The 27,731-nt window shown below is 42.2% G+C and overlaps 1 protein-coding gene and 1 pseudogene across 1 annotated transcript; both read left to right on the top strand.

Moving 5' to 3' along the window:
• The window catches only part of LOC118832522, an 80,075-nt pseudogene extending 67,484 nt beyond the window's left edge, over window positions 1–12,591 (top strand).
• Window positions 11,753–22,476, top strand: CCDC160 (coiled-coil domain containing 160). The gene is made up of 4 exons (XM_036740001.1): window positions 11,753–11,957; window positions 16,236–16,291; window positions 16,724–16,834; window positions 21,319–22,476. The coding sequence occupies exons 3-4, from the start codon at window positions 16,808–16,810 to the stop codon at window positions 22,309–22,311; spliced, it is 1,020 nt and encodes a 339-aa protein (XP_036595896.1). The 5' UTR covers window positions 11,753–11,957; window positions 16,236–16,291; window positions 16,724–16,807; the 3' UTR covers window positions 22,312–22,476.
• Window positions 22,477–27,731: the final 5,255 nt, after the last annotated feature.

Below are 27,731 nucleotides of genomic sequence, written 5' to 3'. Positions count from 1 at the left end.
ACACAAACTGGGGTTTGCAGTTAGGGGCTGGGGGCAGGGTTTTTTCTAGCAATAGCTGGCTACTCAAGTATCACAGATGGAAGGAGTGGGAAAAGAAAAGATTTAAGATGAAGGGAAGTTTGTTGCCTATAGAACAGGAATTCCATAGGGCAAAGTGGAAGGGCTCAGTAGAGTTAGGCTGAAACTTTGGGGTGAGAAGATTGAGGGGGATGGTGAAACACAAATTCCTCTATTTGTCATTTTAAAGTCCTTCACAACATGGTTCCTACCTGGTTTTGCAGATTTCTGACTATAAAACTTTTTTTACTCCTCTTTTTTACATTTTTTGTTATTTTAGACAAATATTAAAACAAGTACATAATAAGAAACGAAAAAGAAACATATTATAAACTTAACTATTAAACTTAAAATATAAAATAAGAAAAGAAAAAAACAGCAGAACATAGGAGAGGATTCAGAATATATAGCAATAACTTTCCATTTCAAGAAAGCTTATATATTAAATACTGCACACTATATTGAAAGCTGTCCATCTTTTCTTTGTTTCCTTGTATGTTTTCTTTTGTTCTCTGCTGTACACTTTTTTGAGGCTTTCTTGAAATAGAAATTTATTGCTATTTTTTCATATTTTTTAAATTTATTTTTTATTTTTAGTTTACAAGACTCAGTTCCACAAGTTTTTGAGCTCCAAGTTTTCTCCCCCTCCCTTTCCTCCCCCCTCCCCACCCAAGACACATGTAATCCGATATAGGTTCTACATATACTTTCACATTAAACTTATTTTCATAATAGTCAAGTCGCAAAGAATAATTATAACCAATGGAATGAACCATGAGAAAGAAGAAACAAAACCAAAAAAGAAAAAAAAAGGAAAAAAGTGAGAGAGCAAACACTTTGCTTCAATCTGCTTTCAGACTCTATAATTCTTTCTCTGCATGTTGATAGCTTTCTCCACCATGAGTCTTCTGGAACTGTCTTAGAACCTTGCATTGCTGAGAAGAGCCAAGTCTATCAAAATTAGTCACCACAGATACTGTGTGTCTGTAGTTGTGTATAATGTTCTCCTGGTAGAATGATAAGTGCTGGAAGGGATGTGGGGAAATTGGAACATTGTTGCATTGCTGGTGGAGTTGTGAGCTGATCCAGCCATTTTGGAGGGCGGTTTGGAACTACGCCCAAAGGGCTATAGAAATGTTCATACCCTTTGACCCAGCAATTCCACTTCTAGGGTTGTATCCCAAAGAAATCACGCAAGCGGGAAAAGGACCCATAGGTACAAGAATATTTATAGCGGCTCTCTTTGTGGTAGCCAAGAATTGGAAATCAAAGGGATGCCCATCAATTGAGGAATGGCTGAACAAACTGTGGTACATGAAGGTAATGGAATACTATTGTGCCATAAGAAATGGGGATGATGCAGACTTCATAACAACCTGGAAAAACCTACACGACATAATGCTGAGTGAGCGGAGCAGAGCCAGGAGAACGTTGCGCACAGCCACAGATATATGGATTCCGTGAGGACCAACCCTGACAAACTGTGCTTTTCTCAGCAACCTAAGGGGCAAGGACAACTCCAGGGGACTCACGATGGAGAATGCTATCTTCATCGAGACAAAGAACTGCGAAGTTTGAATACAGACTGAGGCACACTACATGCTCGCCTTTTCTGCTTCTCTTTTTGTTTTTGTTTTTTTTTTTTTTTTTATTTTTTAGTTCTGTTTCTTCTTTCTCATGATTCATTCCATTGGTCAAAATTCTTCTCCATGACTTGACTAGTGCATAAATTAATTCAATGTGAAGTTATACATGACAGTTATATGAGACTTCATGCCGTCTTGGGGAGGGAGGGGAGAGGGAGGGGAGAAAAACTGGAACTCAAAACTATGTAGAACCGTGCGTGGTAAACTAAAAATAAATAAAGAAATTTATTAATAAAAAAAAATAATGTTCTCCTGGTTCTGCTTCCCTGACCCTCTGCTGTACACTTTTTACTTTGTTCTTTTTGTCCCCTTTCTCTCCCCACTCCTTTTACTCATCTTCACATACTTTAGGATGAAGCCAAACTGGCCTTCATACATGACACTCTCTCTCCAAACCCCATGTCTTTGCACTGGCTGTCTTCTAAGTCATCACATCCCTTCATCACCTCTACTTCTTAGACTAGTTTCTTTCAAAGGTCAGTTCAATTACTACCTGATCCCTCCAACTGCTAGTGCCTCCTCCCCATATTACCTTAAAAATATTTTTTGTCTCTCTTACATCAACATGTAGCCTCCCCCTTCCCCAAATGAATATAAACTCCTCGCAGGCTAGGATTGTTTCCTATTTGTCATTGTATCCCCATTGCCTAGCTAGCATAATTCTTGGCATGCAATAATTGCTCAATAAATGTTTGTTGATTCATTGATTGATATAGTTAAACACAGTCCACTTTAAATTCCTTGTTTTCTAGTTTTTCCTTTGTTTAGACCCTGCTAATCCTTGAGCTTTGGTGATTCCCACGATCTGTCTGCTTTCTGTACCAGCTCAACAGGTAATGCTGCTGGAGAAAGTTATGGAATCACGAGGACTGAATCAATGATTGCAGATTCACATTATCCAACCTCACCTAGGCCCTTGCTGCTGCAGAAGAACCTTTCTCATCTCTGTCCAATTCCCCGCCCTGCTTCCTGCAGTGGCTTTGCTGAACCTTTTCCTCTCTCTGTTCAAAGCCGGACCACCACTCTCATTCTCTACTCCAAACAGATGACTTTGTTTCCAACTGGCCCAAATTCCCTTTTCTTCTCTTACTCCCCACTAGGCTTAAGACTCTGATTCTTTGATTATAATTCCATGGCTCTTTCCAGTGTGCCATGCTTGCCTCTTGTTTTCATATTGATAGAAGGATTTTTAGAAAATACAGAACACATTTATGGATTTTGTTATGTCGGTAAAATTTTTCTTACCACTTTGCCTTGCTTACCATTGCTGTTAGTGCATTGCACCTTGTATCAAATATGATCATGTGTCACTCCCATGACTGCGTAATCTCAATGCACTGCTTAATTAAGTGATTAACCACTGGTTGTTAGAGGCAGCTAAGTGGCCCAATGGATAGCGTGCTATGTGGGGAGTCAAGAAGGCTTGAGCTCTAATTTGGCCTCAGACACTTACTAGCTTTGTGACCCTGGGCAACTCACTTAAATGATGCCTGCCTCATTTTCCTCATCTATAAAATGGGGATAATAACAGCACCTACCTCCAAGGATTGCTATGAGGATCAAATGAAATAATGTACATAAAGTGATTTGCAAATTTTAAAGTGCTAAATCGATGTGCGCTGTTATTATTTGTTGGATTCTGTTGACTTCTAAGTTCCTAAAGGTAGGGATAGAATATCTTTCTTTCAGCTGTAATTCCCCAGAATTTAGCATGCAGTACTACATATGGTAGGTCCTGGTACTCTGCTATAAGAAATGATAAGCTTGATGATTTTAGAAAAATGTGCAAGACTTGCACAAAATAATGAAGAGTGAAATGAGTAGAATATACAGTATACAATATACAGTAACAATAATATTGTTTTAAGAACTTTAAGTGACCAAGTCATTCTCACTATTGCAAATACCCAAATTAACTACAAAGATCCTATGAAGGAGGATGCCATCTGCATCCAGAGAAAGAACTGACCTGTGTGTGTGTATACATATTTGTATCTAATGGTGGCCATCTCTAGGGGGAGGGAAAGAAAGAAAATGACACAATAACTTTGTTGCATATTTATTTATTTTTTTAATTTTATTTTTGTCTTATTATTTATTTAATATTTTAGTTTTCAACATTGATTTCCACAAGACTTTGAGTTACAAATTTTCTCCCCATTTCTACCCTCCTCCCCCCCGCTTTAAGATGGCATATATTCTGATTGCCCCATTCCCCAGTCAGCCCTCAGGTTGCATGCAAAAACAACTTTTTCTTTTGAGCATCTCATTTTAAAATTTTGAATTCCATATTCTCTCCCCTCTTCCCTTCCCACCCACCCTCCCTAGGAAGGCAAGCAATTCAACATAGGCCACACATGTATCATTATGTAAAACACTTCCACAATACTCATGCTGTAAAAGACTAACTATATTTCCTTCCATCCTACTGTGTCCCCCTTTATTCAATTTTCTCCCTTGACCCTCTCCCTTTTCAAAAGTGTTTGCTTTTGATTACCTCCTCTCCCTATCTGCCCTCCCTTCTATCATCCCCCATTTTTATCCCCTTCCCCCTACTTTCCTGTGGGGTAAGATACCCAATTGAGTGTGTGTGTTATTCCCTCCTCAAGTTGAATCCAATGAGAGCAAGATTCACTTATTTCCTCTCACCTGCCCCCTCTTCCCTTCCAACAAAAATGCTTTTTCTTGCCACTTTTGTGCGAGATAATTTACCCCATTCTCTCTCTCCCTTTCTCCCTCTCTCAAAATATTCCTCTCTCCTCCCTTAATTTAATTTTGTTTTTTTAGATATCATCCCTTCATATTCAACTCATCCTGTGCCCTCTGTCTATATCTATATCTATATATTTTATCTATCTATCTATCTATCTATCTATATATGTATATTCCCTTCAACTACCCTATTACTGAGAAAGGTCTCATGAATTACACACATCATTTTTCCATGTAAGAATGTAAACAAAACAGTTAAACTTTAGTAAGTCCCTTATGATTTCTCTTTCTTGTTTACCTTTTCATGATTCTCTTGATTCTTGTGTTTGAAAGTCAAATTTTCTATTCAGCTCTGGCCTTTTCACTGAGAAAGCTTGAAAGTCCTCTATTTTATTGAAAATCCATATTTTGCCATGGAGCATGATACTCAATTTTGCTGGGTAGATGATTCTTGGTTTTACTCCTAGCTCCTTTGAGCTCCAGAATATCATATTCTAAGCCCTTCAATCCCTTAATGTAGAAGCTGCTAGATCTTGTATTATCCTGATTATGTTTCCACAATGCTCAAATTGTTTCTTTCTGGCTGCTTGCAATATTTTCTCATTGACCTGGAAGCACTGGAATTTGGTGACAATATTCCTAGGAGTTTTCTTTTGGGGATCTTTTTCAAGAGGTGATCTGTGGATTCTTTCAATTTCTATTTTACCCTCTGGCTCTAGAATATCAGTGCAGTTTTCCTTGATAATTTCTTGAAAGATGATGTCTAGGCTCTTTTTTTGATCATGGCTTTCAGGTAGTCCAATAATTTTTAAATTATCTCTCCTGGATCTAATCTCCAGGTCAGTGGTTTTTCCAATGAGATATTTCACATTGTCTTCCATTTTTTCATTCCTTTGGTTCTGTTTTATAATATCTTGATTTCTCATCAAGTCACTAGCTTCCACTTGTTCCAATCTAATTTTTAAGGTAGTATTTTCTTCAGTGGTCTTTTGGACCTCCTTTTCCATTTGGCTAATTCTACCTTTTAAGGCATTCTTCTCCTCATTGGCTTTTTGGAGCTCTTTTGCCATTTGGGTTAGTCTATTTTTTAAGGTGTTATTTTCTTCAGTATTTTTTTGGATCTCCTTTAACAAGTCATTGATTTGTTTTTCATGGTTTTCTTGCATCTCTCTCATTTCTCTTCCCAATTTTTCCTCTACTTCTCTTACTTGCTTTTCCAAATCCTTTTTGAGCTCTTCCATAGCTTGACACCAATTCATATTTTTCTTGGAGGCTTTTGATGTAGGCTCTCTGACTTTGTTGACTTCTTCTGGCTGTATGTTTTGATCTTCTTTGTCACCAAAAAACGATTCTAGGGTCTGAGTCTGAGTCTGAGTCTGAGTCTGTGTCCTTTTTCCACTGTCTGGCCATGTTCCCAGCCAACTACTTGAGCTTTGAGCTTTTTGTTAGAGTATGACTGCTTGTAGAGTAGAGAGTGCTTTGTCCCAAGCTTTAGGGGCCGCACTGCTGTTTTCAGAGTCACTTCTACTCCACTGTCACCACAAGCTCTGCCACACCAGTGCTTGTCCTCCCCCAAGAACTGCCAACCAGGCTTTCGACCCAGATCCAAGCAGGGCAAAGCAAGCCCTGCACTCCTGCTCTGACCTGCCACTTGATTCCTCCTACTGTGTGAGCCAGGGACTCTGGAAGCAGCTGACGCTGGAGCTCTGGAGCAGCCTTAGGAGCTTCTTGCTGCTGCTGTCACCACCACCATGCCACCTCTGCCACCCCCAGGGCTGAGGCCAGACTGCTTTCTAACCCGATCTGGCAGTTTCCCCACTAACCTGCTCCGTGGTCTTTGGCGTTTATGGGTTGAGAAGTCTGGTAACTGCCACAGCTCAATGATTCATGGCCCTAAGGCCTGCTCTGGGCCAACTCCCGGTCTGGTCTGTCCTGGCGCAGCCCACGCTGGGCTGCGCTCCACTCCCAGCACCGTGCGATAGACCCTTCCCAGTGACCATCCAGGGCTGAAGACCTGCTTCCCTCTGCTATTTCAAGGGTTCTGCAGCTCTAGAATTTGTTCAGAGCCATTTTTACAGGTGTTTGGAGGGATTTGGGGGAGAGCTTAAGGAAGTCCCTGTTTTCCAGCTGACATCTTGGCTCCACCTCCACTTTGTTGCATATTTAAAAGGAATAGCAAGTTGCACACAATAGATCTGCAGTTTCAGAGGCAATCCTCTTTTTTCCACTCCACCTTATTATGGAAATGCTTATTTTAAGTTCAGAAAAAAAAATATATGGTAATATATGGTCCTAATAAACTTTTGCTGAATTGAATGCATTGCACTGGATGACAAGATTATATTAAAAGAAATATCACCTGTGAGAATATCAGGCTGAATCTAATAGGATGATAATGACTTGTGATAAATATTGACTGACTCCTGAATTCTAAAAATCAATTTCAATAGGCCACAGATTTCAATATTTCAAATTTTCAATCCATTTCAATAGCTCATAGGTCTTGAGTTTGAGGATCGCATGGACATGGCTAGACAACAGTTCATCCGAAAAATACTGAGGGCCTTAGTGGACTCCAAGCTCAATGTGAGTCAACTTTCAAACACGAATAGGCCCAAATGAATGATCTCAGTTGTGTTTAGAGATAAATAGGGTTTGGGGTTAGGGACAAGATAGAGGATGTAAGGATTGGTTAAACAAGCAAGGGATGTTTAGCATGGGAAGGGGTGGAGACAGGGACCCTCTAGCTGTCTTGGAGGACCTGATACACTATCATATGGAGAATGGATCAGACTTGTTCTGTGTGGTCCCAGTAGACAGAACAAGGAGCAGTAGAAGGTAGATGCAAAGAGGCTTGAAGGCAGGAAATACTTCCTAGCCAAGAGAGCTGTCCAAAAGTGGGATGGACTGCCTGGAGAGGCGGTAGAGTCTCCCTCCTTTGAAGTCTTCAAGTAGATATGTTATAAAGAGGGCTCCTTTAGGGTCACACTTTTTTCCCCTTTGTCCAAGGACAAAGAATCTGTGGAGAAATGTCAGGGGGTCTATACATTTGGATGGGAAAAGATCTTTATTTTATTTTTTATCTTTATTTTCACTAACCCCTAGCATTATTACTGTCGAGAGCACAACTATCCTCCCATTCCCCTGCCTCAAAGTCTTGACTTCTCACTCTTATCCCCTATATCTAATCTGTTGACAATTCCCATTGATTTTACCTTCATAATATCTCTTAAACCTACCCCCTCCTCTCATTTGACACTGCCACCAGTCTGATGCAGGTCCTCATCACAACACACTTGTATTTTTGCAATAGCCTACTTGTTGGGGTCCCTTCCTCTCTCTACTCTGGTCCATCTTCCCTTCAGCTGTCAAAGTGATCTTCAAAACCTGGCTCTCTCCTACCGTTCTAATCTCACGTCTTACTCCCTCCCCCCCACATACTACAGTGACACTGGCCTCCTTGCTGTTCTTCACACAAGATATTCCATTTCTTGACTCCATGGCTGCTCCCCATACCCAGAATGTTTTCCCTCCTCATCTGCCTCTTGGAATCCCTGGCTTCTTTCAGATTCTCGTTAAAATCTCATCTTCTACAAGAAGCCTTATCTGATCCCCCTTAATGCTAATGCTTTCACTCTATTCTCTCTCTCTCCTTTTTGGAGGCAGTTGGGGTTAAATGGCTTGCCCAGGGTCATGTAGCTAGTAAGTATCTGAGGGTAGATTTGAACTCAGGTCCTCCACTGTGCCACCTAGCTGCTCCCTCACTCTATTCTCTCTACCTTATCCTGTACACATCATATTTGTAGGCATCCCCTTTAGTCTTTTTTTGTAACCCCAGCACTTAGCACAGTGCCTGGCACATAGTAGGTCCTAAATAAATGTTTACTGACTGATTGAAATTGAGCATTTCCTTCAATTATGAATTTTTAAAAATTGTTCTGAGAAGGGGTCTGTAGGCTTCACCAGACTGCTAAAAGGATTTAGGATACCAAAAAGGTTAAGGACCCCTTCTTTAGGGTATGAGTTGGCCTAGGTAGCTGCTGGAGTCCCTCCTAATGATTTAATTTCACCATTCTGTGCTTCTGTGCTAGATGAGTGGGACTCCCAATTTAACAGGGTCAAAGAGGAAATTGGGCACATGGAGGGTATAAGTAGGTTAGTTCCAACATAGAACAAATAAGCAACTCTGAAGAACTAAAGTCAAGGATGTTATCAGGGAACTCTATGAATGCAAAAGTAGATGGGCTGGTCATGTGATAAGAGTGAGAGATAACAGCTGGACCCACCCAAATGCTGCATGGGAATTTTCTTGAAGTGTGGAGAAAGTGAGGAATGTCCCCTGTGGTGAATTAATGGGAAGGCATAGCTGAGAGTCACCCAGGAGGAGCAGGCATGGATGGGTTGCCATTTCCATTGGAGAAAACATGCAAACACAGATTCATTTGAGTCCTTTGAGTACTGACAGGTCGTCATACAGTGAAAATGGAAATGTTTCCAGGCATTGACAAAGGACAGCCCACAGGCTAGTGTAGATGACTAAACAGATCTCAGAATGCCAGGGCTAAACTGGAGCTTGGATAGCATTTGTTTGAACCCTCCCCCATTTTGTTTTTGTTTTTTTACTGATGTGATGGGAAAGGATATGTGTCTTCTTGTGGTCAACCTCAGAGGCTGAGTTCAGGACTCAAACAGTCATTTCCTAGCTTCTCTTAATTAAATAAGCCACCAGGAATCTGATTTCCCTTAATTAATCCAGACAATTCAATTCATAGATTCACTGGCTCTGAGTTGTAAGGGACTTTCCAAAGTCCATCTAGACCCACCTCTCTAATCTGATCGAGAATCTCCTCCACATTTTAGCCAACCACTCATCATCTAGCCATTGCCGGAAGCCCTCTAACGAGGGGGATCCCACTGTCTGCTGAGGTAGCCCATTACATTTTGGACAGCCCTCATTTTTAGGGAATTTTTCTTTCTATCAAACCAAATGCTACCTTTTTTTTGGGCAGGGCAATTGGGGTTAAGTGACTTGCCCACAGTCACACAGCTAGTAAGTGTGGTGTGTCCAGTGTCCGAGGCCGGATTTGAACTCAGGTCCTCCTGACTCCAGGGCCAGTGCTCTACTCACTGCGCCACCTAGCTGCCCAAAATGCTACTTTTTTGTAACTTACGCTTGTTATTACTAGTTCTTCACTGGAGGGCCAAGAAGAACAGTTGGAATCTTTCCCCATCTGTATCTCCTGGCTTCCTTCAAGGTTCAGCTAAACTCCTACCTTCTGCCAGAAGCCTCTTCTGTCCTCTTTAATTTTTTTTCCCTACCCCCTGACATTACCGCCAATTTTTCCTGTGTATATCTTGTTTGTACATAATTGTTTGCTTCTTGTGTCCCTGATTGGTCTGTGAGTTCCTTGAGGACAAGAACCATCATTTGCTTTTCTGTGTATCCTCAGGGCTTAGCACAGTGCTTGGCACAGAGTAGGTACTTAATAAATGATTGTAGACTGACTGCCCCACATAACATCCTTTGCAAACACTGAAAATAGCTACATCCTTCTTAAGTCTCCTCTTCTCCAGGCTAACCATCCCCAGTGCCTTCAAGTGATCTTCCCATGGTGTCATCTTCGAGTTCCTCGCCATCCTGATTGCCCTCTTCTGGATATTCTCTAGCTTATCAAACCTGTTGTACATTTGATTTTTGTGGTATAGTGCAAGAATACTTCATTTGATATGAGGACTTGGGCTTGAATAAAGGAGTTGGCATGGTACGATGGAAAGACCATTGGTTCTTGAGCGAGAGGACCTGGGTTTAGACAGTGGTATGTTGGAGCCAGGTTGAATTGGCTTGAGAGAGCTGATTGTTAAATTTTCACTATAAACATTTTACATTTTGGAAATAAGCGAGCTACAAACCCGGGCTTGCTTTATTGTTTTTTTTAATTGTTTAGAGTCTAGACTGAATAAAATTATGGAGGAAATATGAATAATTCAGATTAAATAGATTAAAGTATGTTGTACATACATTTTCCTCCTGGAGAAGTGGTTGTTAAACATTTCCCAGCACACTCACTAGGTTCAGATCCCTGCTCTGATGAGTACTACCCTTGTGGCCGTGGACAAGTCTTTTGATCTACTTGGGCCTCAGTTTCCTCATCTGTAAAATGAGCAGGTCAGATTACATGGCCCCAGTTCTAAATCCTTCCCAACCCCCCTTAATTCTAGCACCTTCCTTCTGTTAATTTTTCCCTATTTATCCTGTCTAAAGGTTATGAATACAGAGTTGTTTGCTTGTTGGCTCCCCTATTAGACTGTGAGCTCCATGAGGCCAGGGATTATCATTTTGCTTCTTTTTTTTCTTTCTTATCCCTAGTGCTTAGCACAGTGCCTGGCATATAGTAGGCATGTAATAAATGTTTATTGGTCCTATGATCCTACTTTGACAACTAACTTTTCTGTGTGACCTTAGGCAAGTCTTTTCCCTCTCCCTTATCTAAGCCTCAGTTTCCCCCTTTGTAAAATGAAGAGGTTTGTACAATTATAGACAGAGCTGGAAGGATCCTATTCATTTTATGGATGAGAAAACTGAGGCCCAGGGAAGGGAAGTAACTTGCACAAAGTCAAACCTAAGATCTTCAGTCTTGAGCTGGAAAGGGCCTTCAGGGGCTATCTAGTCTAAGCCCCTCACTTTACAGTGGAGGAAACTGAGGCCCAGGAGATTAAATGGTATATCCAGGGTCAAATACAGGATCATAGAGCTAGAGCCAGAAGGGACTTCAGACGTCTTCTAGACTAAACCTCTCATTGTACCGAGGGGGAAATTGAGGCCCAGAGAGGTCAAGTGACTTGCTTGAGACCACCCCCAGCTGTTTAGTCAAGCTTCCATGATGTTCGGTGCTTCAGTATCTTGCCTAAGACAACATCTCTGGAGGGACTGTGACAATATTTAACAGAGACCCCTAGGGTGGGACTGGCCCATTCTCTGAAGGCCAGAACCACTGTTTTTGCTAGCCCTGTCTAGCCTGTGGGACTAGGGAGGGAAGGCAGAGGTCATGGCAAGTGGGCATCCAGGAGGGGCCTGCCTCCTCCTCTTCCCTTGGCCTTGGCCTAGCCCCCTGCATGACTCAGGCCTCTCCTGGTCAGCTCCATGTTGGGTTCTGCAGGCCCTCACTGAGCATGCTCCGAGCTGGGGGCTTCCTCTGCAGGAGGAGGCTCCAGCTCTCCCCAGAGGCAGGAGTTGGGATTCTGTCTCTTTAAATTCTACAGGGCTGGTTGCTAAGTAACGGAGCTCTGCTGTTTCCTGGCTGCATTGCAGTGGGGCCACACTCTGCCCTGGTGCCAGGGACACGGGTGGTGGCCATTTCCCAGGCAGTGACCCGAGAGTGGAGGGGCCCCGCCGGTTCGGGCTGTGGCTCGGGCCTTGCGGCTCGGGCCCGGCTTCAGCTGGGGCTCCAGCGCCAAAGCTGGATGAGCCCAAGCCCAGCCTACCAGCCTGCCAGCCCTCCTGGCAGCGCCTGCCTCAAAAGCCAGCCTCGACTAAGTCTCCAGGTAGGTTCCTGGGTGGGCAAGCCGGTGCCCCCAGGCAGCCCACGGGGGTGGGGGGGGAAAGGAGGGGCTGGCCCGATAGATCTCCCTCACTGCCCCTAAGCTTGGGTCAGTGAGTCTGTCTGGGGGAGGGGGGGGGGGGTGTTGCTTCTCTTAGCCCCAGACAGGGTGGGAGGGCCCTTCCCAGGGTTTGGGGATAAGGGCAACCTGCTCTTGGGGAGGGGGAGGGGGAATCAGAAGGGTTGGGGATGGAGCCCTGGCTCCTGCCATTAACTAACTGAGTGACACTGGTCAAGAGAGTCCTTTCCCCCACCCTGGGCCTCAATTTCCCCCCTCTGTCAAATGACAGGGTTGGACTGTGAGCCCTTCCCACTCTGGCATTCTCTGATCTCAATGTCCTGGGAGAGGGCAAGGCCTTTCTTTTGGGTACCACAGCATTATCACCTGGACAAGGGGCTAGAACTAGGGAGAAATGGAAATGTTACAATGGGGAGGGGGGGGCTGTTGGGTGGGGCTGGGGCGAATGTGCCCTGGCTCTGCACAGCGATGGCAGCAGCTATAAGCTGCAGTGCGTGAGCCATTGGCGCAGGCCCGTTTCCAAGGCTGCAGCGAGGTCCGCATTGCACCAAAGATCTGACTCCCATACCAATTGACTTGCGCAATGCTTTTGGAACTGATTAAGGCCATGTAGACTCCCCCCCCCCAATTTTCCTTTCAAATCTTGATTTCTCTCTAATAACAAAGCATTTGGGGTGTAGCTCGGTATTACAGGTAAGGCCAGCTTTTTACTTGTTAATTTTTCTTTTTTTCCTTTTTTTGTTACCCATAGAGAACACTTGAGTATATGAAATGGCCGTTCATCACCCTGAAATTTGAAAGCCAAATTCAAACCATTTCCCTTTTAAAGATTAAGAAAGTGGTAATGTTGATGATGACAATCATAAAGCATGAAAAAGAAAAGAGAGGAAATAGGGTTTAACCTAAAATCCTTTGAAAATCTGGGTCCTGATAATGATCCTGAATATTATTCAAACTGCTTTAGCTGTTGCTTAATGAATTGTTTGTCTGTGTCAGAAGCATACTAGCATTAGCCGTGGTGTTTGTCGAATTTGATATTTCTAGCTCTTTGGTGGGAAGGAAAATGTATCTTCATGAAAGCCCTGATCAGGGTGTGGCGATGACCTTGGGCTCTGGTCTCTGCCATGGTGGCACAGCTCAAACCCTGGGCAGGTCCTTCTAAACTGAAAAAGGCTTTGAGTTGCCTGGGAATCAGCCTAACCGACCAGAGAGGCTCATCACTGGCAGTTTGGCCAGCAGACAATGAATTTTGTTGGCCATTACAGCGTATAAAGACTGTTATCTGGGGGGGCGGGGTCTCAAGCTGCATTAATAGAGGGATACTCAAATCACTGAAATCCTAGATTCTTTTAAATACTGTAACATGGCCATAAAAATGCTTTGAAAAGATAAACATGCAATAGAGAAGGAAGGCATTACCCTAATTGGAGTGTTTTCCGTTTGATTTTGGATCACCCATATTCCATGGGCTGAGAGTATCTCTGAAGTGTCATCATACAGTATATATAGTAACATCTCAGTTAACCAACATGGTTGGCGTTCTTATTTACTGAGGATTAAACCATTTGTCTGTTGAAGCTGTCAGGGTAAGGGCATAGTTGATAAAGGCATCTGAACCTCAGTTCAGTTCTGTAAGGGTTTCTTGAGGTCTTTTGGGGTATAATGCTCCAGGGAGAGATTTGTGAAGAATCTGTGATGCTGTTGTATTCTCACTTCTAGAATTCTCTCTACCACTGGATTATGAAGTAGTAAGAATTCTCTGAAGCACATTAAGTAACTTGCCCTGGGTCTTGCAATTTAAGGATTGGAGGTGGGATCTGAACCTATGTCTTCTTGATTCCAAGCCCAACACTATCCACTGTACCACACTGCCTTTGGAGGGGAGATAAAAAGATACAAGCAACACATCTCATCACTTTCCCTCCTAAACCTGTTTCCCCTAAATTTCCCTATTTCTATGGACAGCTCCACTACCTTTTGAATCACTAGGGGTTTTAACCTTGTAATTGACCTTGGCTTTTCTCATCATATCGAGTCAGTTACCAAGTCTAGTTGATTCTGCATCAGAAGTCACTCTCCCACCTACCTTTTTCTCTCCACTCATATGGCCACCAGCCTAGTTCAGGCCCTTTTACCTTTTACCTAAACTCTTACAATCACCTCCTAACTGGTCACCAAGCTTCTAGTCTCTCCCATCTCCAATTCACCTTTCACGTAGCTGCCAGAATAATCTTCCCCAGGTTCAAATCTGACTGTATCACTCTCTTGTTGAAAAAACTGCAGTGGCTCCCCAGTGCCTCTGGGATGAAATAGGCCTCCCCTGGTATTAAAGCCCTCTACAATTGGGCTGCAACCTGCCTTTCCAAATAGACTTATTACTAACTTTTAGGAGCTAGACGAACCCAATGGTTTCTCCTCAGATTCCACATTCCACCTTGGGGATCTGGTGATGCAGTAGTTAGAGCCATCTGGGTTAAATTAGAGCTAGACCTGGAGTCAGGAAGATCAGAATTCAAATTAAGCCCCAGATATTTACTAGCTGTGTGACCCTGGACAAGTCACCTGTTTGCCTCAATTTCCTCAACTGTAAAAATGAGGATAACAATAGCACCGACCTCCTATGGTTATTGTGAGGATCAAATGAGATAATGTTTGTAAAATATGCTTAGCACAGAGCCTGGCACATAGTAGGTGCCTTATAAATGCTTATTCCTTCCTATTTGCATAGGCTATTCTCCATACTTGGAATGCACTCCCTCCTCGCCTCTGCCTCTTGATTACTTATCTTTATCCAAGGCTCCGTTAAGCATCACCTCACCCATTCAGTTCTTACTGCTCCTCTTCCACCCTCAAATTTCTTTGTATTTTTGTATCTGATGTACCCCACATCCTAGGAGAATTTAAGTTCCTTGAGGGCAGGGACAATTTTCTTTTTGTCTCTCTGCCCCGGCACACAGTAGGTTCTTCCTAAATGTTTTTGGAGTAGAAATAGACCATCAAATCCAGTGCCAACATATCATAGAAGTTCAAGCTGTAAGGCAGCTTAGAGGTCATGTAGTATAGTCTCTTCATTAAACAGATGGGGAAATTGAGGCCCCAGATGGAGAAGTGACTTGCCCAAGGTCAAATGACAGATCTGGGATTTAAACCGGGGGTTGTCTTTCTGCTGTACCACGTTGCTCTCACAAAGACAAGTAAAGCCACTTTTAAAATTAAAGTGCAGTAAGTGGAGGGAGAGATGCAACCCAATTTATCCCCATAGTTTCACACAGATGGAAGGCAGAAAGTTTCAGAAATAATCATTAAATAAGCATTTGTTAAACAAAAGCTACCCGGCCAGAAAGTGTGTCAGGGCAATAGGGTTTCCAAGACAAAAGGCAAATGGTGTCTACTCTCAAGGAGTTAACATTCTACTAGTGGAGCCACACGTGTACATATACATAGGATTATACAAAATCAATATAAAGAAATTTTCCAGAGAGAAAGACACTTAACAGCTCAGGGTGCTGGAGCGAAGTCTTGAAGGAAGTTAGGTATTCCAAGATACAGAAGTGACAGAGGGAGTGCATTCTGGGCACTGCAAGAACATCCATTGCAAAGGCCTGGAGGGGAGAAATGGAATGTTTTGTGTGTGGTATGGTAAGAAGGCCAGTTGGCTGGACTGGAGAGTTTAGGAAGGGCAGAAGAGTCTTAAAATGATAACATTTCAAGGAAGGGACCTTTGAGATCCAATTCAATCCAGTTCAGTACAGAGGAACACCAGAGCAATTGGAAAATACCAGATAAAGTGATGGTCCTTTAAGAACCTGTGTTTTCATTGGTCTAGACAGAGCCTCCTTCTACCAGATGCATATCCCCAATCCTTCTGGGCCGTAGTTGAGGGTCTTAAGGAGTTGGATTACCAACTAGTAGCACCTCAAGGTGATGAGCCCTCCTGGCATGGTCTTCCAGAACCCAGCACCTTCTCCACTCAGGGAACAGCAGTTAGCTGATAATTAGTCCTAATAATGTTAAATTGCAGGTTGCTTCTGGGTCCCTTGGGTAAAGGAATAAATGAACACCAGTGCTGGTGAATCACTTTGTCCCTGGTAATTAGTGATAAGGATGCACATTTCAAGTTGTCTCTGGATCTCTTATTGATTGTAATAGACTGAACATGCTTGGGCTGAACTGATGCTGAATCATTCATTCCTCCCCCCCCAGATCCTAACCACAAAGGCAGAAAACTTTCTGCTTCTGAAGTTCATGGGAAATTACAGGTAAATGGGTTAAGTGGAACTCTTTGTTATCTGGGGGTGGGAGAGGGTGGGGGTGAGTGTCCAGGTTAAGTTAATCTGAGATTTTGCTGTGGTCACATGAGCATAGAAATGAAGCTTTCCCCATCCCTGTTCCTCTGCTTTATGGCATTTGATTAACATATGCGAAGTGTTTCAAATGACTTCTGAAGCTTTCCTCATTTCTCTGAAGGCAGCTTTTGAATGAAGATCTTTGGGTGGAAATACAAAGGGTGTGGGGGAGGAAAGACCTGGGGGAACTCCTTTCCTTAGTGAATAAACTTTCTTGTTTGTTAAATTGAGGGGTAGGACGGGATTGATTTACTTCACAGAATTAATTGCACTTTTTTGGCTTTTAAAATGAGTATATTTAAAATGCAACTCAACTTACCAAAAACTGATTTACATACTTTGCAGGACTCCCTAGAGTACGGAACGAGGTCTACCTCTGCTAAGCAGACAGGTTGTCTGGAAGCAGAAGCCTGGGGACTCCAGGGAAGCATGATGGACGTTTGTCCTTTCCTCAAAGTAAGAGCTGACCACATAAATTGACTCCTTTCTCAGGATCACACTCTATTTCTGTTCTTAAGATATCTTCAGAACCTTGTTTCTTAGGAGGACAACATAGCCAAATGTGCCTTTCCTCTTTTCTCTTCCCCAAGGTTAGGTCCCAATGGTAGCCCATGCTGATTGACACATTTCATTATGGCCCCTTGTTTCCTGTATTAAATGGCTTCCATAAGTGGGATCACCTAGACCACCATAGAGCTAAAGAGGCACTTACCCCAAATGGCAGTGCGGTGTAATGGAAAGAACACTGGTCTTGACCATCCAATTGCCTTTCAGTTATTCATGGCCTTACTGACTCTGGTGCAAATCCCAAGTCTCCAACCCAGTGCATGGGGATGGGGGAAGGTCACTGGTAGCCTTCTAGCTAGCAGCATCCATACACAGATTTTGGGAATTGCTACTGAATCAGCTCTACCTAGATCTTCTCAAAGTAGAGGGAGACTATAATGACCTTCCTTCTCAGGCTGTTTCCCTCCAGTTTCCTTCTCCTCCTCATGTCAATATGAGCCAGACTGGAAGAACAAGTTAATTAATTTCTTATGTTCAACCAGCCCACATCTAGGGAAGAGTTGATTTTCCATAATACAACATACTGCCATGCCTTCTATTAAAAGTTCTAAGATATACACTGAAAATGACGCATTTTGCAACTGAAATGATTGCCCTTTGAAAGAATACTGGAAAGTTTCAGAAAACATCCAGTTGGAAGGGATGTTAGAAAACATTTAGTTCCACTTCCAACCTAATTCAAAATTCCCTGCTACAACATCTCTCTGACAAATGTCAGTCACCGAGTCGCCGCTTGAGCATCTCTAATGACAGGATAATCTCCTACTGTTCTCCATTCACTGGGAACAGTGAAGTATAATTTCCTCTAGGTATTTGAAAATAGATTCTCAGACATCTAAAGTAGTTTAGGTATGCCCCTTCCAGCCTTTATGTTATGGGTGTTAAGGTATTTTCATCTATACTGGCAATAAAGAAGCCCCCCTGACCTTGCCCTTGCCCTCTAGCTACTTGAACCACTTTGCATTTGCACTGTGTTAATTTGCAGTCTCCCATGATTTTCAAATCCTTTTGATCTATGGGCAACTTTCATGGAACAAAAGCCCTCTTCAGATGAGATGCTTTTCTACTCCCTCTCACCATTGCAAAAAAGAAAAAAGAGGAAAGAGGAAAAAAAAAACAGGAATAAAAAGAGTAACTGGCACTAATGGTGAACCGTCTCTCTCCTTAAGACCTTGTACCATCCCTATCCCAATTCTCTCAGACAATGACTGGCTATCTTGAGCTTCCTCATCTCTCCTACTTCATACCTCAAAACTACTCTGCATAATCTCCTACACCCTAGTCTCTCCATTTCCTGACCACCCACTCACTTCTCGACTGCTGGCAATCTGGCTGACTATCTCACCACTCTACTGAAACTACTCTCTCCTCTGCTAGCCACAATTACACACTCAGAGAACCACTGATTTACATGTTGCTTTGGAAGTGGCTCAAAGTTGTTTTGCATGTGCACTTCTCTCTCCTTGACTTGATAATAAAAATTCCTTTTGAAGATAGGGAAGGGCATCTTGGATTTAAAAAAAAAGAATCCCTTCCTTTAAAAAAATGAATGCACATTTCATAATAAAATACCATAATCTCCATACCTTTCACCCTGAGTGGAGATTTGAGGAGGGAGAGACAATAAGCTCTTCAACCAACATCTGCTGGATGGATGGATGAGAGTGACATTGTGTACCCACCCAAATCCCTGACTATGATGACCAGTTTTCACCACTTATAAACAGGCCAGTTGTAGTGATAAATCAGGCTGCTGTGAAGTGGTAAAGAGAAACATATAAAGATCAGAAAAGGAGGAAAGATAGTTTTCATTTTTTGACAAGGACTTGACTACATTCCAATAAAGGTTAGTATGTGACTTCTGAGCCAAACTCTGTACCAGACCTTGAAACAAAAAATTCAAAATGTTTGCACCTGAGGGGTGACTGCAAGGATGCCAGGTCAGTGATGTTGGTTTGTTGTTGTGGTGGTTGTTGTTGTTTTGGCATGCCCAATTGCCTCCAATGACCAGGTTTCCTCTTATGTGATTTCAGTATGACAAGTAAAATCCATTTAAAACTGAAAATAGGAGTAATACTGAACTCTCTGTAGTTCTTTTGACTATGATGCAAATAATGGGCATTTTCATAGGGGAAAAATAAAGATGTATCTTGCTTTACCTAAAAGCTGGGTTCTGGTAAAGGGGTGTGTGTATAAATCACATTTTACCATTGATTTATGAGATCATTTCAAAAATACTTGTTTCTGATTGATCTTTGAGTTGCCTGTGGCTCCTAACACTTGAGTGTAAAGCTTTTCTGTCCTGACTCCAGCCCTCCCTTCAAAGGCAGTTAATGATCTGTGAACAAACCTACACAGGAGAGTTGGACCTAGAGGAATCCTTTTGTATAGGGAAGAATCCTTTTGAAAGGGAATAATCACCCTCTCGTTTTGGACACTTGGATTTAGATTTTCTTAAAAGCTCTGACAGGGTTGTACTTTTTACTCCTCTCCTTTCTAAGAAGCCTCTTGATTGCCTGGTGAATTCCTATGCTAGCTTTTCACCTCCAAGAAACTATGCCCAAATCCTATACTAGTTTCAGGAGAAAAGAGATTTGATGGCATGGACATTTTCAATGTGGACACTGGTTCTCATCCTGAAATGGCGGCACAAGCTGATAGGATTCTGTATACTTGGCAGCTTTGCCTCTGAGCAGAGCCTGGGACTGGAATAGCAGGAATTTACAGGTCAAGACAGAGGGGCAGTTGGCAGTTTGTCATAAGGAAGTCTGCTTGGTATATTTTACCAAAAGCTATCTTGCCTTGCATTAAGCCTTTGCATTTCACTCAGTGGAAAAAATGAAGAAACAGTAATAGAACCCAACAGTGCTAGAAATAATTTAGACATAGTAGAAGCATAAGTATGTTGAATAGAACTAACTTAGCTTTTTAACCATTTTCATTACTACACAACAGTTTAGGTCTCATTATATTTGCTCTTGGCTTCCCTTGTGTCTTTTATTTAAAAAGATGTAACCATTTTATGGGAAATACCCATGATAGTCTTTTTACTTGGTTCTATTTTATGGGATTATAGAAGGCCAGAGCTGGGAGGGATCTTAGAGTTCATTGTAGTCCAACCTCATCATTTCATTTGAAAACCATTTTAGAATTTTGTTTTTGACAAAACAGACAAATCCCAACAAACTCCTTTACAAAGTACAACCCCCCATCCCTACCCCAACAGATTATCAATTGTTAAGAGAAAGGAGGGTTGTATCTTTGGACTCTGACAGTATGGTACTAACATTGACTGTTGTATTTGACTTGTGTTTTGCTGCTTCTCTGTGTTGATGTTATGCACATTGTTGTAGTGTTGTGTATATTGTTCTTTTGGCTTTGCTTTCTCCGCTGTACTTCTGTTCATACAAGCTTTCCGTGTTTCTCTGAATTCTTCATATCCTCAGAATCACAGACTTGGAGCATTGGAAGGGACCTCAGCAACCATCTAATCTAGACCAAACCCCAAATAAATCCCCCATCTGACATGTACCTGACAAGTGGTCATCTAAACTTTGTTTGGAGGCCTCCGGGAAGGGGAAACCCACTCCCTCCTGAGACAGCCTGCCTGTCCTTCTTTACTCTTACATTTACTTACCACAATTTGTTCAGCCAGTCCTCAGTCTCTGAGCATGGATTTTGTTATCCCAAACAATGCTGCTCTGAGCATTTTTATACATCTGGCCCTTTTCTTTTTCTTGCTGTCAGTAACCTCCTTGGAATATAGCTCTAGTAGTGAAATCTCTGGGTCAAAGGCTATGAATTATTTAGTTATTTTTCTTGCATAATTCCACATTGTTTTCCAGAATGGTTAAATCAATTCACAGCTTCAACCGTAGGGAATTAGGATACCTCTCTTCCCATAGCTGCTCCAACAATGATTTCCCCCATCTTTTAGCATCTTTCCTAGCTGGTCCAGAGAGGGGGAGTGACTTATTCAGGGTCCCTTCCTTAGTTGAACCTAGTACTAGGGCCCAAGCCTCCCCACTACCTGGTAGGATTACCAAAATTATAGCCATTTTTAAAAAGTCATATTAGGACACTTCTGTAATAGCAAACCTCTCCCCTCCTCCCTACAGCTACTTTCCCCTACCCCCCAATTTAGTTTACCCCAGTTTATATAATGGAATAACCCAAATTCTAAAAAAAAATACTGGCTCAACATAGTTCCAATCCAGTGGAATCCAATGAACATTTATTTATTTAGAGCCAGTGACAAAATCCTGGGCAAACTGGTCAGTTACCAGTGGGTTGGCAACCCTACTCCCAGGCCAGCCCTCTTTGCTCCAGGCTGTCATTGTAAAGATGTGCCTTGATCTTATTTTGTTTTTCAGGAACAGGCAGAAGGTAGCGTAGAAATGGAGACTAATGGAAAGCATTGGGTGGAGAAGTTGTTTATACCTTGTTTTACTCCCCAGGATTTTTTTAAGCAAGCTAATCAGCCTGAACCTTTTTCTCAACAACTGGCTTTCGACCAAGCAAAGGGAGTGGAAGAAATGTATAATTTGGCAATTAAAAAGTTCCAAGAAGAAAAGAAATTTAAGAGGAAAGAATTCATTTCCCCGCTAATTGAACCAGAATCTGAACCCAAGTTAACTGAGAGAAAGATAAACATTTCAAAGAAGCAACCCGAGAGGAATTCTGCCTGCTGGGATGCAGCTGATTTGAATGTTGGAACTGAAGAAAGCCCCATGAGAACAGAAGGTCATTGTATCTGGAATGCAAAGGAATTAGCAGCTTTGCGACAAGAAACGCAGAAAAAACACGCAGAAGGCATTTCTCAAAAAATTCAGCTCTCCTTTTTGAATGCCGAGCTGGAAGAACTTAATGCCAAGTGCAGAAAAATAGAAGCCGACTTTGAAAATGCTGAAAGAGAACTCCTGAAATCCAAAAGAGAAATCAGCTTCAAGACCCTGCACTTAGAAGCTGCTCAGAAGGACAGCTTAAGAAAAGATCGAGAACTCCGAGCTTTAAAGAATGACATCTCTGAAAAATCCATCAATGTGAAGAACTTAAGTGAGGCCCTGCTGCAAGCCAAGCAACTTATCCAGAAGCTAGACCTAGAAAACAAAGATTTAAAAGAAGTGGTTAAAAAGTTGAAGCAGCAAATTGAGGCTGGCAATGCCGCCCTGAGGGAAAAGGTGAAATTGCATTACAAAGTAGAAATAAATAAAATTCAGAGAGAGCTAGAGGTTGTTAAGAATGAGCTGAAAACGGAGAAGTTCCTACATGCCAGGAATAACAAGGCCCTAGAGCTCCTTAGGAAACACTTTTCTTCTTTACCAGTGTCAAGTACACTTGACAGTTTCGAAATAGATTATCTTTAAAGCTTAAAAAAAATTGCCTTTATCGGCAAAATTACCTAAACCAATTACGTTGGTGTTTGTTGTATATCTCTTTGAAATCTGGAAATAAGTGGGTGTAAAAGTTTGTAATTTTCAGTTTTAGTTTAGTCAAATTTCAATGCAGCATAAAGATGTTAACTCAGCAAAGCTTTTGTTTCATCTCTTTTTTTCTAGAGATTGTCTTATAGAATGCAGTCGCTTGCGGCAATAGACAATTATGTTTATAAAAATTTTCTAAGGGACATTTTGCAAACACAAACAAGAAAATCTCAAACAATTAAGCAAAATAACCCATAAGGATGATAGTACAGGCCACCATCCACTTTTGTAATTTGCCTTTTGTTAAAAGAAAGGAAGCCTGTGTGCTCTGACTTTTAATGAGGTACCGCCAACATGGTCCATTGTATTTAACCTGAGTTCTGTAGCCCTTTGGATGTTGTCTTCATTTACCTCGTGTCATTTTGTATATTCTTTTGGTTATCCTTTTGTCACTGCATCATTTCAGTCAAGTCTAACCATATTTCTTGTAATTCTTCATATTGGTCATCCTTAAAACACAATACTACTCCATTACATTCATATATCACAATTTAGTCAGCCATGCTCTAATTGTTTGGCATATAGTTTATTTCCAACCTTTTGCTATTACAAATAGAGCTGCTATGAATATTTTTATATAGATGGGTATTTTCTTCTTGTTACTAACCTCCTTGGAGTACAAACCTCTAGTGGGTTCTCTGAGTCAAAGATTGCAAACAGTTTTGTAACTTTTATAATTCCATATTACTTCCCCAAACAGTGGGACCAGTCCACAGTTCCACCAGCAGTGAATGAATGTGTCTGTTTCCCTGGAGCCTCACCAACATTGAGGGTTTTTTTCCTACTTTTTACCATCTTTGTCAATTTGAGGGTCATGAGAAGATATCTCAGGGTTTTAATTTATATTCTCTGATTATTAGGGATCTTGAACACTTTCAGATGGTGATTGATATTTGTTTCAAAACCTTCCTCTTCCTATTCTTTCACCACTTATCTATTGGAAAATGACTCTTACTCTTATAAATTTCTGCCAATTCCCTATAGATTTTGGATGTCAGACTTAGCAGATGTTTAAGGTAAGATTTTTTTAGTCCATCTTTTCTTCTTTTTCTACCAGCTCTACTTTCTAATTCACTCATAGGCTTCAGTCATTCAACAAATGCCTTACTCATAGATTGTAAGTCATTTAAGAGCTATTGTGCTGTCCAAGAGTGGAATGGTCTGCCTTCTGGGGGGAGGTGACTAATACATAGCACTTTAAGGTTGAAAAAAAATCACTTTCCATATCCATCTGAGCCCCACAACAGCCCTGTGGGGTAGGTACTACTGGTATTATTATCCTCATTTTATATTGAGGAAACTGAGGCTCAGGTTAGCACAAGGTCACACAGCTAGTGGATTTCCTGGTAGGATTTGAACTTGGGTCAGCACTCTTTTCATCCTGTTGCCTCAAAGTAGTAGATTCTCCCCCATTAGAACCCTTAAAACTGAAAGTGAATGACGAGTTGTTGGAGAGGAGATTTTTGTCCAGGTAGGGATTGGACTAGATGGCCTCTTGTAGTCCCTTTTTAGCTTTGAGATTCTGTGGGGGAAAACCCCAGAATAATTATTGATGACCATTAATGTGATCTCTCTGGTAATATGGAGATCACACTCACACAAACACAGGGCCTCCTCTAAATTTCACAGAAAACAATTGCATGCTACAGTCTTGGAGGGAACAATTTCAGTGAAGGGGTGGGAGGTCAGCAGCCAGATTGCAAGGCACTGAGAAGTGAGTGAGTGGTGAGGGAAGGGAAGCAATGAATGTAGGTGTTTCCTCCCCAGAGTTTGTAAGTGAAAGTGAGAAAGACATAAGTTTGTAACCTCAGGGCTTGGCAGAGTCTAGTGAAGGGTTTAAGGATGGGGGAGCCCTAGAGAAGGTGTCCTTCAGGAAGGATCGGATGTGGGCGGGGAAGAGAGAGGAGAGAGACAGGGGAGGAAGAGAGAGATAGAGAAAAGGGAAGAAGAAGAAGAGAGAGAGGGAGAGAGGGGGAGGGAGGGAGGGAGAGAGAGAGAGAGAGAGGAGAGACAGGGCAGGGAGAAAGAGACAGAAGAGAATGAAAGAGAGAGACGGGAGGGAGAAAGAGACAGAAGGGAAAGAGAGAGAGAGACAGAGAAACAGAAGGGAAGGAAAGAGAAAGAGAGAAGAGAGAGGTGGGAGGGAGAGACAGAAGGGAAGGAGAGAGAAGGGGGAGAGAGAGAGGGAGGGGGAGAGGGAGTGAGAGGAAGGGAAGGAGGAGAGAGGGAGGGGGAGGGGGACAGGGGGAGGGAGAGAAGGAGAGAGGGAGAGAGGGAGAGAGAGAGAAGAGAAGAGAAGAGAAGGGAAGAGAGGGGCTGACTGATCCAAGGTTCAAAGCCCCAGAGGAGTTAGGAGGGGAGGTAGCATCAAGGAGACAAGCAGAGGCATTGGACTTGGCAAGAAGGGTCCCTTGAAATAGCACTTCTCTACCTCTCTGCTCTTGATAGCCCTCCGTTAACCTTTAGTTTTACCTGTCCAAAATTTACACATTAGTTAGTGACCATTGCTGGGGCTACTCTGCTTTTGTTAACAATGGTTTTTGGTACTTCTTCAGTTGGCCAGAAGGGGGAGGTATTTCCACAGTTATTCCAAATCACTCCAGGATACTTGAAATTACTTACCCCTTACTGATAATGCCTATTTGGGGGAGAGGCAGGGGGAGTGTTGGATTAGATGGGCCCAAAGGTCCCTTTACAGGTCCCAAGTTTTTCTGTTGAGTCATGTTGGGTATCACAACAGAGTCCCAGGATGGTAGAAAGGACCTTAGGAAAAATCTAGCCCAACATCTACTGCCACCCCAAGCCCAGCATAACATCCTTAATAAATGTAGGTTGAAATAATGTAAATTTCCCAGAGGAAGAAAGTGAGACCCAGATGACTAATGCAGTAGTGAATTGGCACCTTAATTTTGTTAGTGAGTTCCATCTGTACACTTGGCAGAGCCTTGGTCAACAACTAAATTCAATAAGCACTTACTTGGTGCCACCACTGCCTTTAAAGAGCTTACATTCATTTCAACATTTGTTAAACACCTACTGAATGCAAGGTCATGCAATGAATTGCACAGACAGGCACGGAGGCCAACAAGAACTTGTGAAGGTGAGTTATAAACAACACACATTCCGTTTATGTCACTTCTGCCAAGCTCCAGGCTGGCTCAGGATGGGTTCTCAGGCCCTGTGCCATGAGAGCAGATACTACCAAGTTGGCAATAGACTGTCCATCATGTGAGGCCAGCCTAGCTAAGTTTGAAAAGAAGCACAGCATCAGAAAATTGGCCAAGAGGCGATCATTTTAATTTTTATATTCATTTTTTAGCTATAGCTTCTCATGAAAGCATGGAACATGGAGGGGTTGGGATCTGCATAGGTGGAGAGGTGCTGTACACACGGGGGACATCCAGTATACTTGAGGTATTGAAATAATTCATCTTCATAGCTCTATCCCCTGGAGGATAGGGAGAAATTTGGTCCTTATGTTGAACTTTCAATCCCTCCATGCCTTCTTATTCTGAGTAACCTTTGTTCATGCCTTCCTCTTTATGAAGGATCATTCAATCAATCAATATGCCCAAGCCTTCCTCTGGTTCTTATCATATTTCTTCCTTTCCAATACTGATACCAACTGACAACTGAGGATTACACACGAAATAACAGCATGAAAACTACCTGTGCTTTGCCCTGTATGCCACTAGTAAGGTTTCCTTCTGCCTTCCCTTGACCTTCATCTCAGAAAGGTTTTGAATTAGTTGGACAGTCTTGATTTCCCACCTATTTCTTAATGGGAGTGGGGAGGAGGGAGATGTGTGAAGGTATCCCGAGCAATAGGAGGCAGATCTTTCTATCAAAAAATGCTATCACTTCAGCAGCTAATTCCCTGCTGGATGGGAGGACCCAATGAAGAGGAACTATCAACACAGTCTTCTGCCAGTACTGCCCCAGCTAACAGGTAGGAATGGATGGGTTCTAAGAGCATAAGAACTCTGTGTCCTCTGGATTTTTGTTCCACTTTTCTTTATTGCCATAGAACTAGGCATGCCACTCAAGGATGGACCCTTCTCGTGGAATCACTGTTAAGACAGAGACTTACCTGCCTTAGCTTCATGTGCTGTTTTGTTTCATGAGGTTATAATGTAATGTGTTAGTGAGACAAGGAAGATATGTCAGTATTCAATTTTCTTTCTTTTCATGAGCATTATTATGATGTAGTCAACTTTCACATTTACTAACCACTCTAGCCTATGTACAACACATTTCTAATTCTTGACTTAGTTCCCTCTGCTACCCAGCATGCATTTGTTCAACAGCAAGCATTTTTAAAGTACCTACTGTGTACCAGGGACTGGTAGGCACTGAGGATGCAAAGACAAAAATGAAACAGTCCATGACATCAGGAAGCTTACATTTGGGGTGGTTGGGTAGATGCAGAGATCTAACATGCATACAGATAAGTATTTAGAGGGTAATTTTGGAAGTAAAGATATTAATAAACCTGGAGGAGGAAATCAGGAAATCCCCTTGTAAAAGGGGGCAGTTAAACTGCATTTTGAAGGGAGCTTGGCATTCCAGGAGGCAGAAGTGAGTAGAAGGATCATTCCAGGCATGGAGAACAACCCACACAAAGACATGGAAGTAGGAGATGGAAAGTCTTTGACTGGCCTTCTTCTTTTCCAGCATGCAAAGTGCTTTCTTCCCAGCAACCTTAAAAGCAGGCATTGTCTATCTCCATTTGTCAGATGAGAAAATTGGATTTGCCCAAGGGCTAGCAAGTAGAACCTAGGTGTCCTTACTTTAAGACCAGTGCTCATTCCATAATTGTATTAAAACAGCCGCATTTCAATATTAAGTGAATTATTTGAAAGATCTGTGATTTCAGAGGATCATAGATTTAGAGCAGGAAGGGACCTTTGAAACCAGGAGTCCAACCCTTCATTTTATACATGAAGAAAATGAAATTCAGGAAAGTGAATTGACTTGCCCAGGGTCACACAGCTACTAAGTATCTAAGGCAGGATTTGAACTTGGGTCTTCCTGACTCCAGGTCTAGAACCCTATCCACTAGATTGCCTCGTGCATGTGTGTTTGTGTGTGTACTCTCTTCACCAAAGCATATCATCATGCTTTTACACATTATATGGTATTGGAGACTTGGTATGGCCACAGAATACATGGCCTTCTGGCCAATTTGGCAATGAGTTTCTCTGCACTTAGCTAGGCTGGTGCTTGAATGATAGAGATATAATATGTCACTAGGTCCACACTCAAACCCTAATAGAGTTTAAGTAGCTGGATAGAGTTCAGGG

Source organism: Trichosurus vulpecula, chromosome X (assembly GCF_011100635.1).
Source record: "Trichosurus vulpecula isolate mTriVul1 chromosome X, mTriVul1.pri, whole genome shotgun sequence".
NCBI classification, from domain to species: Eukaryota; Metazoa; Chordata; class Mammalia; order Diprotodontia; family Phalangeridae; genus Trichosurus; species Trichosurus vulpecula.
The sequence above is the reverse complement of the archived record's forward strand: the minus strand, read 5'-3'. Positions and strand labels throughout refer to the sequence as shown.